This window comes from Cryptotermes secundus, unplaced genomic scaffold (assembly GCF_002891405.2).
Source record: "Cryptotermes secundus unplaced genomic scaffold, Csec_1.0 scaffold744, whole genome shotgun sequence".
Lineage (NCBI taxonomy): Eukaryota > Metazoa > Arthropoda > Insecta > Blattodea > Kalotermitidae > Cryptotermes > Cryptotermes secundus.
This window is the reverse complement of record NW_019718624.1, coordinates 218562-230689: the sequence shown is the minus strand read 5'-3', so window position 1 is coordinate 230689 and position 12128 is coordinate 218562. Positions and strand designations below refer to the sequence as shown.

The following is a 12128-nucleotide window of genomic DNA, read 5'->3' as shown; positions in this document are numbered from 1 at the left end:
GCTTTTAGTTACTCATATTTGATTTTAAAATGTTATCTGTGTTGTTTGTTGACTGTTTCTGTGTTGCTTTCTTGTTGTCCACGCCGTCCATGCTTCCTATATCCAATACCTGATATTCAAATGTTCTCTTTCTTACTGATGAGACACTGGTGATGAAATCGTGGATGTATGTCATTAATGACAGAGGAAATACCGTATTTACGCATGTATAGGCCGTGTGCGTGTATAGGCCGCAGCACAATTTTCAGACAGAAATTATAGAAAAAACAATTTTCTTGGAATATTATTTCAGGAGTAGAAATTATTACTATTACTGTATTACTAATTATGAATATAATTTTTTTTAAATGAAGCGTGAGTTCGAATATAAGCCGCACCCCAGTTTTCCTCTTGAATTTTTGGCAAAAAATGTGCGGCCTATACATGCGTAAATACGGTATTGTTAAAATGCCTTTTCAAAACAACCTTGGACTATTTATCATATCAGTCACATGATACTGTAACAGATTTGATCTAAGCAATGTCAGGCAACAGCTCAGTAAACACTTCCCAACATGTAAAAATGCAGGGGAAACTGTGTTTTCTATGTGGTCTGCGCCACACAACGACAGGAACTGGGTTTTCTGGGACTAGTTGCTAGGTAATGCAACGGTTCTTACAATAGCAGAGGTATTTTCTCTGTGGTCAATGCCATGGTTATATAACGAAGTTCCAAAATAGGTTACGACAGATCATTATGTTAAACATTAATGTTAAAAATTATTAACATATTACATATACACAGTAAGACATATGAAGCACAGGACTCAAATATATGGATGTTATGATGAGACAAAAAATAAATAATGTTCTAAAAAACACAAGTGTGCATTCTGTATTTGAAAAAGATAACAATATCACAGTGGTTTCAATGTTAAGTAAACAAAGTTCTTGTCAGTGGAGACGGTATAATTCACTGGAGATGTCTTTTGTGCAGAAGCAGGTCTTCATTAATTTGTTAATAACTGTGCTAAAGTAATGAATCAAGCTGTTACAAAATGATACTTCTCGAACATAAGAGGAATGAATTATTTTATTGGAACCCCACTTCCTTCTGACCAGGAATGAGAGTCACTCTGTGTTTGTTTTGATGCATGAAGTTTCCTTAGCACAACATTAAGATCAATTTGATTTCAGACTTTCAGCAGCTTTATTATCACTTTCTTTGGTTGTTACCAGTGACATAAGTTCCCCATTCCCATACTCAAAACTGCCACTCACTTAGTTCCTTTCCAAGAAATTCCTTATTTCCATCACTGTGTGTGTGTGTGTGAGTTTTTTTTTTGTTGGCTCCTGTTTCACAAGTTTCAGCTGGCATGGAGTGACTTAGTTGATAATTTATGTTCTGCCATCCTCCTATATATATGCATACAACTCATTTTGTATTATCTACCCACTGTTTTCTATTGCTTCAATGTTTCTCTATTTCTTTTCATACCTCATTCTACCTGTTCACAACTTCCTTAGTCTGTGACCAGACAAGTGCCAGGCCAGAGCTGAAGTCGTGAACTTAAAAGAATGGGAGAGTGATATGTGGTTCCCAGTCAAGGCTAGGCACACCTCAAGGGATAGTGACAGATGAATATGGAGCAATGACAATTAGCGGAAAAAACTGAAGAAGCTTGGAGTAAAGCTTGCTCCAGTACCACTCTGTCCACCATAAATGAAACAAGAAGTTATCTGGGATTGAATATGGGCCTCTGCAGTGAGAAGCCAAGATGTAATTGCTTGAACTATGACACAGTGATCATATGCAAACATCTAAGTCAGAAAGTTCAGTAAGTGAACTTTTCAAACAAACATGAGCTTTACTGCTATTGCAACTGTAAGCACAGACAACACTGATGCCATTCTGAATGACATCTTTAAGTTTTACTCAATGTGTGTTCTGAATACACTGCTAACAAGGCTTTATTATTTCTTGATGCTCTTCGAGGCAGAAATGGTAAAACATTGATGTGGAGTGGGCCCTTGCTCATATAAGACAACATATTTATTACAGATCCCCATATATCCTCAGAAAAAGCACAAATGTTGCACGAAGCGTTGTTCCTGCATTTTCTCAGTTGTCTACTCTTGATAAATTCTCTTGCTAATTCTTCATGGTAATGTTCTAGAACCACAAATGCTCCAGAATCTGAAAAATTAAGGAATGAAAAATTAAGGCATGTATGTTAGTGTTAACAATTAATTATTCATTTGCTTTAATTTTTCATAAAATTTCAACAATTATCTGGCAAAAGAAGCATGGTCTTACCGAGTTTTGTTGGTAAATTGAGTTTCAAATGCATCTGTTCTAAGTGTTCAAATTTTGTGGTACCATCATATACAGGGATGTCGTCAAAAGATACCAGTGTTTCTCCCAGATATCTGCTTTCTCTTAAGAAAGTCTTTTCCTTAACCACAAACATCACCATTGCATTTTCAACTTTCTGATGCACTGACTTCAGTTGTCTATGGAAGAAGAAAAATTAGTTCAGTATAGGGACAGTTTGATAGAATATCATCATTATTTGTCACAGATTCAGTAATCAACCATAAACATATATACCTAAAGTTCTACCAGTCTGGACATTATGCTTTCTCCTAACAAGACTGGTAATGGACATCATGTTATCTCATGAATATTAATCTATATTAGTAGCATGTAGTCCTCCATGTTGGGGGTTAGACAACAGGCTAATAACCTCATCCCGTAAAAATAATTTTGTTCAGAAACCTAACAACCAGCCTCAGGTCATCATGCTTGGGTCCATTCCTATGGCAGCACACACTGGTTGTGGAGACTGGTTGAAGAGGAGGCCAAGGCTCACTAATCAGTAAATGAATATATCAAGTGTAACCCAAGAACTGCACTGTAATCATAAACTTTTTCTGCCTCCAACATCAGTGAATGGATAATGTGCCCTTATCATGAAAGCTGAGATCTCTTCAACAAACTTTAGGCAGGTGAATCTAGTCCACTTCCTAAAGCACATTTCTTTAAGATCTATTGTACTGTTAGTCTTCTGTCTCTGTCTAGGTCTTTACTTCAAGTTTTTCAGCCAAAATACTGTATACATTTCTCATCTCTACTACGTGTTCTGCATGCTCTGCCCGCCTCCTCCTCCTCATCATATCACCCATGTAGTTATTCATTCTGCTTAGATTAATTTGACTGACCCTCTAAAAGATGGAATAAACAGCCTGCAGGACAATAATTATATGTGCAACATAAAATAAGAGAAAGACCTACAACTTAATTCTAAAGTATTTTCCACCCAAGGGAGAGCATATTCATCCTGAATGAAGTTCAGTGTTCTCAATTGTAGATCTGGAATTCGTGTTCCTACATTTTAAGATCTTTGACATCACTCTTCCATGCACAGCTTATTACAAAAGAATATATATAATTTTCTTACATCACAAAAGTTTCTTCAAAGAGTGGAAATATTGTATTCCTCTGAGTCTTCGTTTTTCGCTGTCCAAGTCCCAGAAATTTTCTTTCTGGTAGGAGATAAATTTTAACATATGGGTAACAACAACCTGGAAGTAACAAACATAAATGAATAAAATATGCTCAATATGCAGTTATCCCAGTTATCCCACTATTCAGCAATTCTGTATGACTAATAAATAGAGATAGGACCCATCTATTAAAATATGGGAAATGTGCAGTACATATTCCATCCACTTCATTCTCCTTGCTTTTATGACTCTTGTAATACTTAATGAAGCACTCAAATTATGAAGCTCTTTGTTAGGCAGTTTTCTCCGTGCTCCTGATATTTACAGAGTGGATAATTTTCAGTCCAGTGTGACATACAAGTTTACAATACTTCAGTCTCCTGATATTTCTTTTTCTCATAGGTCTAAGCATTCTCCTCAGCAGCCTAGTGTCAAACATTTGCCATCTGTGGCCTTCCCTTACAGTGAGAGACCAAGTTTTACATTTATACCAGACAACAGGTAAAATTAGAATTATATACTTCAATGTTTACATTTTTAAATATGAGACATATAAATTTACTGATATAATTGGCAACAAGCATACCCAAAAATGACTGTAATTGTCTGTTTATGCATGTGCTGGTGGTTTTTTTATATAATTTATTTAAGTATTTATGTATTCTTTGATTATGTTAGGTGTGATTGTTATTAAATCTATATATTCTCTTTGACTTTATCCGATTGTATATTTTACAGTTATGGATGTAAATAAAATTATGAATTATGAATCTTACTAGAATGCAATTTTAATTTGTTACTACATAGTATTTTAAATTAGCCATGATATTTGCATTGATTTAGGGTTCCTTGGATGCCCAGTGTTATAAGTAGAGGTTTTTCTTGGTTTTCTTCGGTCCCTCCAATGAAATTCAGAGATAGTACCTTAAAACAGACCATGACTGCTTCCTTCCAGAGTCTACTCAATTTTTCATTCTTAAATTATCATTGGGCCATTTCTAATTTAATGACACATATTCTAAGCAGTTTATACAGGGTGTTTCACGACTTTAGGGTATAACTGCAGGAGGTGATTTCCTAGGTCTTTGTGATCAAAAAAGTTCATATAAACATGTGTCCGATTTTGGACGGTTACGGAGTTATGACCGTTTTAAACTCAGAATAGAAGGTGATGATTACTGACAATAAACGGAACAAAATAATAAACCAGCATAATACATGATACATTTAAAGTATGAATGTAAAGTTAACTTCGTGAAATTACCTTCAATTTGAATTGATTGGCGCTTAAAGCTGATTTTCAAAAATGTTACCGCCGGCCGCAACACAGGCTGCCGCTTGGCTGTGAACCACGCCAGACATACCAACCCACCCCGCTCTCAAGTGTCGAGATAACGAGAACGCTCTGTCTGTAGCTGGTTAAAAATAGCGACCTGCCAGCTGACAGATGCGGTTCATATGAGGGCGTGTACGGGAATTAAAAAACGGTCATAACTCCGTAACCGTCCAAAATCGGACACATGTTTATGTGAACTTTTTTGATCACAAAGACCTAGGAAATAACCTCCTGCAGTTATGCCCTAAAGTCGTGAAACACCCTGTATAGTGTTATTTAATAGGACTTGAAATATACATATGATCTCGTACACTGGGTCAAGTACCTTTACTACTTATTGGTTTGAGATTCCTTGCATTCAAGATCTCGATCTTCAGGATGTCTTCCAGAAACATCATCCTGACTGTAAGAAGACCTTGGCTAGATGTCTGCATTCTTTTCTGCTCTGAAAGTTGCTCCATGCGATACTGGTGCACCAACTCCCATGTGTCCATTTCATGTACTAGCAATAGTTGCTCCAGGTCTGTTAAGTTGCTTAAGTCAACATTTTCATTTAATTGCTTAAAAATTTCAGATACATTCTGCAGAATTTCGTGGAATTTTTTAAAGAATGAATTCCCTCTCTGGAAATGATAAAAACATACATAGAAGTCTCATATTAAATAGTTCCAGTTGGTGTAACACAGCTTAGTTTAAAGATAGAGCATCAGACAAAAATTCAGAAAGTAACTGGTTTGAATCCAAGCCTGACAAGTATTTAGTATAAGTTGCATGAAAGATGGAAACAAATATGTGGAAAGTATTAATTTTTATATTTGCAACAAATGCAACTTCAACACTAGAAACCTAATTAGTAGAAACTTACAGATCATTATCTTACTTTATGGCTAGAGCCAATGACACATACAAACAAAATGTTTTTCAAACATGAAAACAAGTTGATATGAATTATTTTCTATAAATTTGGATGACAATCTGGACCATGTTTAGAACTGTTTTTACAGACACAAAACCTCTCCTAAAATGTTTTGTAGACATTAAAAAAAAAAAAAGAGATTTGATCAGAAAAGAAATACATTTATATGAATTCACTAATAGGGTTTTTTATTTGTAATTTTGTTCACTAAACTGAAGCATAATTAATTTATTTGACATAGTAACCCTAGGAATGAAATCTTAAATGTGATAGTTACTAAAACAGTGTACACTACTTTTATAATGAACTAGCTAAGTATCCATTCTTTCGCTGGGCTTTCATCGTTGTCGTCGTCGTCATCATCATCATCATTAGCTTAATAGCCCCATATGGACTCTTCTTTTTTTCAAAAGCTTCTTCAATTGTTCTTAAAAAATGCCAGGCCCTTCCAGTTCCTCCCTCCTAGAATTCTGACATTCATAAGTCCTTTGCTCATTGCTTTTATGTCTTAAATAGGTAACAGATCCATTGGGCTTCTGCTTTTTCTGATCTCATAACAAGTTATTTTTATGGGATGGGGTCATTAACTTCACACCCAACTGCGAACCTGGAGGACCAGGCCTCTGTATTTGTCCTCCCCAGAGACAAAGCAGCCAAGCTATACAAACAGGCACTGAGTTACCGTTTTGGTTGTTTCTTACAACAAACAAGTATATGGTGCCCCACATGGGGTTTCTAAAAATAAACTACTAAAATAGTGAATTATTTCTTGCATCATGCATCTTAAATGATTAATTAAGCAACATGGCAAGATGAAATATGGGAGCACAGGGGTACAGCTTCATACGTTCTTAATCTCAGCTTTAGGTGGAGGTGAGTAGTCAGTTTTACATTCTGGCAGGCTTATTCCAAGGAGAAGAGTCCTTGGAATTAACTTGATAGGAGGATAACAGGGCCTCAGATCCGGTCTGGTTCGAGTTGGGAATGAGACAATGGATGTCCAGCCCCTACCTTAGTCACTATATTGATTGAATTATCGATTGTACAGATTTTATACAAACTCTTATCAAATGCTTGCTCCTGTGTGTATATTATATTAATTTTTAAGTATTTCTTTAGTATACTTTGTAAATAATGTAAATAACAACAAGACACTTTATCTCTTGCCACATGAAACTGCAAAGGATAAACACTGATTTAATCTTACCAAATTCTAAGCAAGAAAATGTGACATCACTCATCTTTTCTGTTATTAGTGCCATGGTACTGCAGTGTGTAAGGCTTCAAAGCAATAAATAATTACTTTATGCATTCAATCCCATATAGTTACAGCAATACTGATGAAACTGTGGTCATGGCATCATTAAATAACCAACTTAAAAAAAAAGAAAGTTAACAGAGAGATAGGAAGAAGGAAAAGTAATGGACACATATACTTCCAAACTGTACTGTATTATGGTCTAGAACTGGCAAGAGAGAGAGGGCAGAAGTACACATGAAAGAGAAAGATTTTATATTGCAGAAGATTTGGTTTCAGCCACAATCACTCTACCTTCAAGTTTATTTCCAGGACCTCATTTAGTTTACAGAACAGATTCTTCCAGATGATATTTAGAAAGCAACTGAAGTTAATGGAATCAAGGTGTGAACCAAATGTATACAGATTGTAAGCCAGTTGACTCATCAGTTTGCCCATCCTCTCGTCAGATTCAAGGCACTCAAATGTTTCCATCAAAATTTTGCTGATCGATGACATCATCTGAAAGACACCATATGAAAGAGTCAGGCTTGAATGTTACTAGTGATTCAAATAATCAATTCTGCTAATACAGGTTGTATATGGAATACCTTCTGCACAGCTGCCTCCCATATTTTATTCCTTGCTGTTTCAAATGTTTTATCAATTGCCACTTTCACTGTCTGCCTGCCGTTTTCTGTGGAAATTTCATCTACTCCAAGTTCACAACAAATCTGGCTAGATTGTTGCACATGGTTCAGGTTTGTTACTGCTAAGCACCACTGAAATTATTTCAAACATGTTAAGTTAAATACATTAACACATAATATTGCCATGAAATATTATTATAAAACATGTCTACAGTGGTCAGCTAAGGCCTGTTGATATTGAGGAATCTAAAAGTACTGCAGTTTGTGTTAGGGGAAACCACATGGCTATACATCTTGGGAACAGAAGTATGAAGCAGGCTAAAGACTGACCAACAGCCACACTGCTCCACTCCTCATCCTCATCCTCCTGGAATCAGTGGTTATGAAATCTTCACAGTTTATAATAAAATGATGAGCCCATGGGAAAATACTGTAATTCAGTTTGGACGTCAGAGCTATGGAATGTGAAAACTCAGTCATCAGGCTATTGTTAATTTTCTAACTTATTTTATATTATTACAAACAACACCAAATTAGTAGACAATTGTCATTATACTCACCATCTGAATTTTTTTGCCACTAAAAATTTCAGCTCCACATATTTCCTCTACTCTTTGACACATTTGATCAGCGTAGAAAATTAAACATTCACCAATGTCCTGAAATGAAGCACATACTTAAGTAGTAGTTTAGAATACTGTCATAGGTTTGTGTTGAGAATTCAGTCTGTGTGGTTATCATACTTTCTAATTTTCTGCTTCCTTCAGCAACAGGTCACACATTGCATTAAGAAATCTAGAGAAACAGGATGTGGGGGGGGGGCAATGAACAAATTCAATGTCATGAAAATGTTGAGGTGGAGGGGGGAAGGGAATGGGGAGATTGGGGGACGGGGGAAGAGAGAGAGTATGGCTACTTCATAACCCCGAGAGATCTATTGTGTGAGTTAAAACGCAGAACATTTTAATAATCTTCATGGAATTTTAAGCACAACTGGTTTCGGTTTCTCACAAATCTTGTATCAATATTTACTTTGTTAATACAATACATGTTATACTTACACTAATGATTTTCTCTGCAAACTCTTCGGAGCCCTTGGCATTTGGCCAAGCAAGTTGCATCCAAAATATTTTGATCTGCAAGAAAATTAATTAGAATATAAACTGTAAGATAAAATATAACAAATTTCAGTATTATCAATTATATATTAGAATAACTGTAACTATTTACGCAACTATATGGTGCAGGGTATTTTTGAAAAGTTTATAATAGTGTATTGGTCAAGAACTTCATGTTTTCATGAAACACAAAAATTAATCATTATGGCCATAAAAAAAGAACTTGAATCCAGTATAGCCTTTTATATAAGGTCCATTTTAATACTATCACATCTATGTCTAGGTCTACAACATGGGCTCTTTCTTCCATGCTTGCTGACATGTTTGTGTGCATTTATTTCCCCATGTAGGAGTATGCTACATTGCATGATCATTTTATCCTCAGTTCAACAACCCTAAAAATATCAGGTGAATGTATAAATTAAGAAACTTGATTATATGACTGTTTACTTCCTTCTGTAACTTCCTCTTTTACAGGTCCAAATATTCCTCACAGCACCTGGTTCTCAGAAATCTCAATCTCTGTTTTCTCCCTCAATGTGAGAGACCAAGGCTGTGTGCTGGGTCAGTGGCGCACATGCACAACTTCCCAGGTGTAAGTTGAGGTCTTGTTTACAAAGTTACAGAAATTAATAAATACTTCCCCCCAATCTTTAATTACAACAAACTTTATAATGATATGATGAATATGTACTGCAAGTAGAACAATCATAAGGAAAAGGCAAATAGTTCTGAAGTTTATTAGAGTGGGGAATTTACAGATATACAAGCAGCATACATCACAAATTGTGTCACCTTTCACGTTTGAAGACCATCCTGAAACAACATACTTCATTTAACAAAAATAGTAGGAAACCCAGGACATTTTTTAAATTAAACTGTTCCAGCAAGAATTGGTATATAGTCAACATAATTACTGTAGAACATTATGGTTACCTGATCAAATATGAGAAGAATATCACATGCTGATGAGCTATGTCTGGTGTCAGTGTAAACAGGAACCAAGTTGTCTAGTCGTACTGCCTTTTGTATCCAGTGCAAAGCTTTGTACTGTGACATACAGAGCCAATGATTGACTCCTCTGTGGAACCACTCATGGAACTTGTTAGGAAGGGTTAAATCCACATCCTCCTGGCACTTGGTGTGGCCTAGCCTGTTAACATTACCCATTAGAATAAACAGTGTGCTCAAATGAAATATAAAATTGCTAATTTTTGGAATTACACTTAAATTATCCTGAAAACTCATAAAGAATAGTTTGTACATTACTGAGCTAATGATTCTTATAAAGTGTTCCAGAATAATAAGAGGGTGCCCATGAAAAGGGGCTAAGTCAATAACAATATATTTATGACTTGTATTCTCTTCTCACAAACAGATCTTTATAACTTAACTTAAGACTATACATTATGATAAGAACTGTTTAGACTAAGATAAATGACACCCCATATGATCAATTTTCAGATACATTTGTGCTCTGTTTAAATTATGTGGTTGAGAAAATAAATTGTTTTTTGTAATTTCTGACCTCACCCTCTTTTCACATGCACCCATGAATTAAGACAGTCACTACTGTTCTGAAGTGAGATTACCCAGCCAGTACCAAATGTCAAAATATCCTGTGCCAGTCATCGGAATATCTAACACTTTCTCAAAGAGGTATCAACCAACTGCTCCCACACTACACAGATCAAAGTTCAAGCTTTGAGGTATCTGCTTTTGACATGCATTTTGGTAGATCCATTTCTTTTTCAATTCAAATTGTTTATGCCAATGTGTTTTGTCATGGTTTCTTTTTATACAGAATTGCACCAAGACCTTAATGCCTGATACTTTATGTGTTGATTGCAGAATGGTTATATTCACCGGGACAATGCAGGGGTAGTATTAAATGGACATCAGAGAAATAGGGTGTTATGATATGGACTGGATTCATCTGGCTGAAGATAAGAAACGGTGCTAGGCTCTTGTGAACATGCAATGAACCTTAAGATTCCATAGGACTGGATTCATCTGGATGAAGGTAAGGTACAAGGCCAAGTTCTTGTGAACATGTAATGAACCTTCAGGTTTGGGGAATTCCTTGAACAGCTGACTGCCAGCAGGTCAAGAAGGGCTATGTGGAATATTTTTGTCAGGGAAAAGCAAGCAGGGAGTTCAGGCTGCGGTGAATTTCTTTTACATGGAAAATGGAACGCACTCTACTGTCACCAACTGACAGAAGAAGCTCTGTAAGCTTTTACTGATTATGCACAATTTGCCAGTTGAATTGCTGTTAACAGAATACTTCCACTTTTCTGTTCAAAATTAATTTCCCATACATTAATGCTGTATAACAGAACATTCATAGCTGCATAGACATTTCATTAAAAATAGGGATGAAATTGATGCCAGGGATTTTCTTTAGAAGTTAAGGTACATTCATCTTGCCAAGAAAAATTCTGTTCATTATGGAACCTATATGTTAATCAGGACATTAATAAAGTCTGCCTTTAGACCCAATTCTGAGTCATTTTGGTCCAATTAACTTGTAAATACTTGTATTACACAATGCTTAAGAACATATACAATTAAAATAATTCCAAAGAAAATATTGGGAAATTAAATATTCTTCAAAATAAAAAGTAATGTACAAAAATATGAACACTTCATACCTGCAAACCCTGAATGAATTGTACTTGAAGAAATGAGTAAGGATTTCAAAGTTCATTCCTTTGAGAATGATCTTTACCATTGTCAGAGAACCCTATCTACTGGAGGATCTGAAAGTAAGAATGCTACTTCTGAGCATGAGAGTGTACAGAGATGCAATGGATGGGAGAAGAAGAAAAGAGAGGGAAATCTGAGAGAAATTTTATAGGGTAACAGCAGTGAAGAAGAGAGAACAGACAGGGCCAAACTGTGAGCTTGGACATGTAGTAACAAGGGTGGCAGTACATGAATTTCATAATAGAATATGTAGAAGACAACAATACCATATCCTGGAAGACAAATTCATGCACTGTCTATGATAGGTACCACCTAATATTGTGTGAGAAATGAGTGAAACAATCACAGACTACAGTAATATCGAACAATTAATATTTGTACATTATTTAAAACAATGATGATTATTATTGTGATTTTACTGAAATTATCATTGGTACATTGAAAAAACTTTTATAATCAGTTTATTAAATTATGCAACCGCTTTTAAGCACCCCACAAATATGAATCACGAAATTCCATGTAAGACTGGCAGTACCAAATTTGTAGGTATGAAAGCTGGTACAAAGAAAGTAAGTATTTGAAGCCAATTAAATCCCTTCAACATGGTCCTTTTTGAAAAGCAAATTTTCTCCCCTTATTTATTAGGACATTTCCCGTAATTTATCAAACCTGATGG

The 12128-nt window shown here is 35.5% G+C and overlaps 1 protein-coding gene across 4 annotated transcripts in view; it reads right to left on the bottom strand.

The window, feature by feature from the left end:
* Positions 1 to 843: 843 nt before the first annotated feature.
* The window catches only part of LOC111862443 (protein unc-13 homolog 4B), a 42499-nt gene continuing 31214 nt past the window's right edge, over positions 844 to 12128 (bottom strand). For all 4 annotated transcript variants that reach the window (XM_033750744.1, XM_023847838.2, XM_023847847.2 and 1 more), the window contains 9 exons: positions 9680 to 9896; positions 8687 to 8761; positions 8186 to 8284; positions 7587 to 7757; positions 7291 to 7497; positions 5148 to 5445; positions 3441 to 3564; positions 2297 to 2493; positions 844 to 2176 (listed from right to left, as the gene is read on the bottom strand). In XM_033750744.1, the coding sequence (XP_033606635.1) occupies positions 1905 to 2176; positions 2297 to 2493; positions 3441 to 3564; positions 5148 to 5445; positions 7291 to 7497; positions 7587 to 7757; positions 8186 to 8284; positions 8687 to 8761; positions 9680 to 9896 (1660 nt within the window). In that variant the 3' untranslated portion in view covers positions 844 to 1904. The remainder of the gene's footprint in view (positions 2177 to 2296; positions 2494 to 3440; positions 3565 to 5147; positions 5446 to 7290; positions 7498 to 7586; positions 7758 to 8185; positions 8285 to 8686; positions 8762 to 9679; positions 9897 to 12128) is intronic.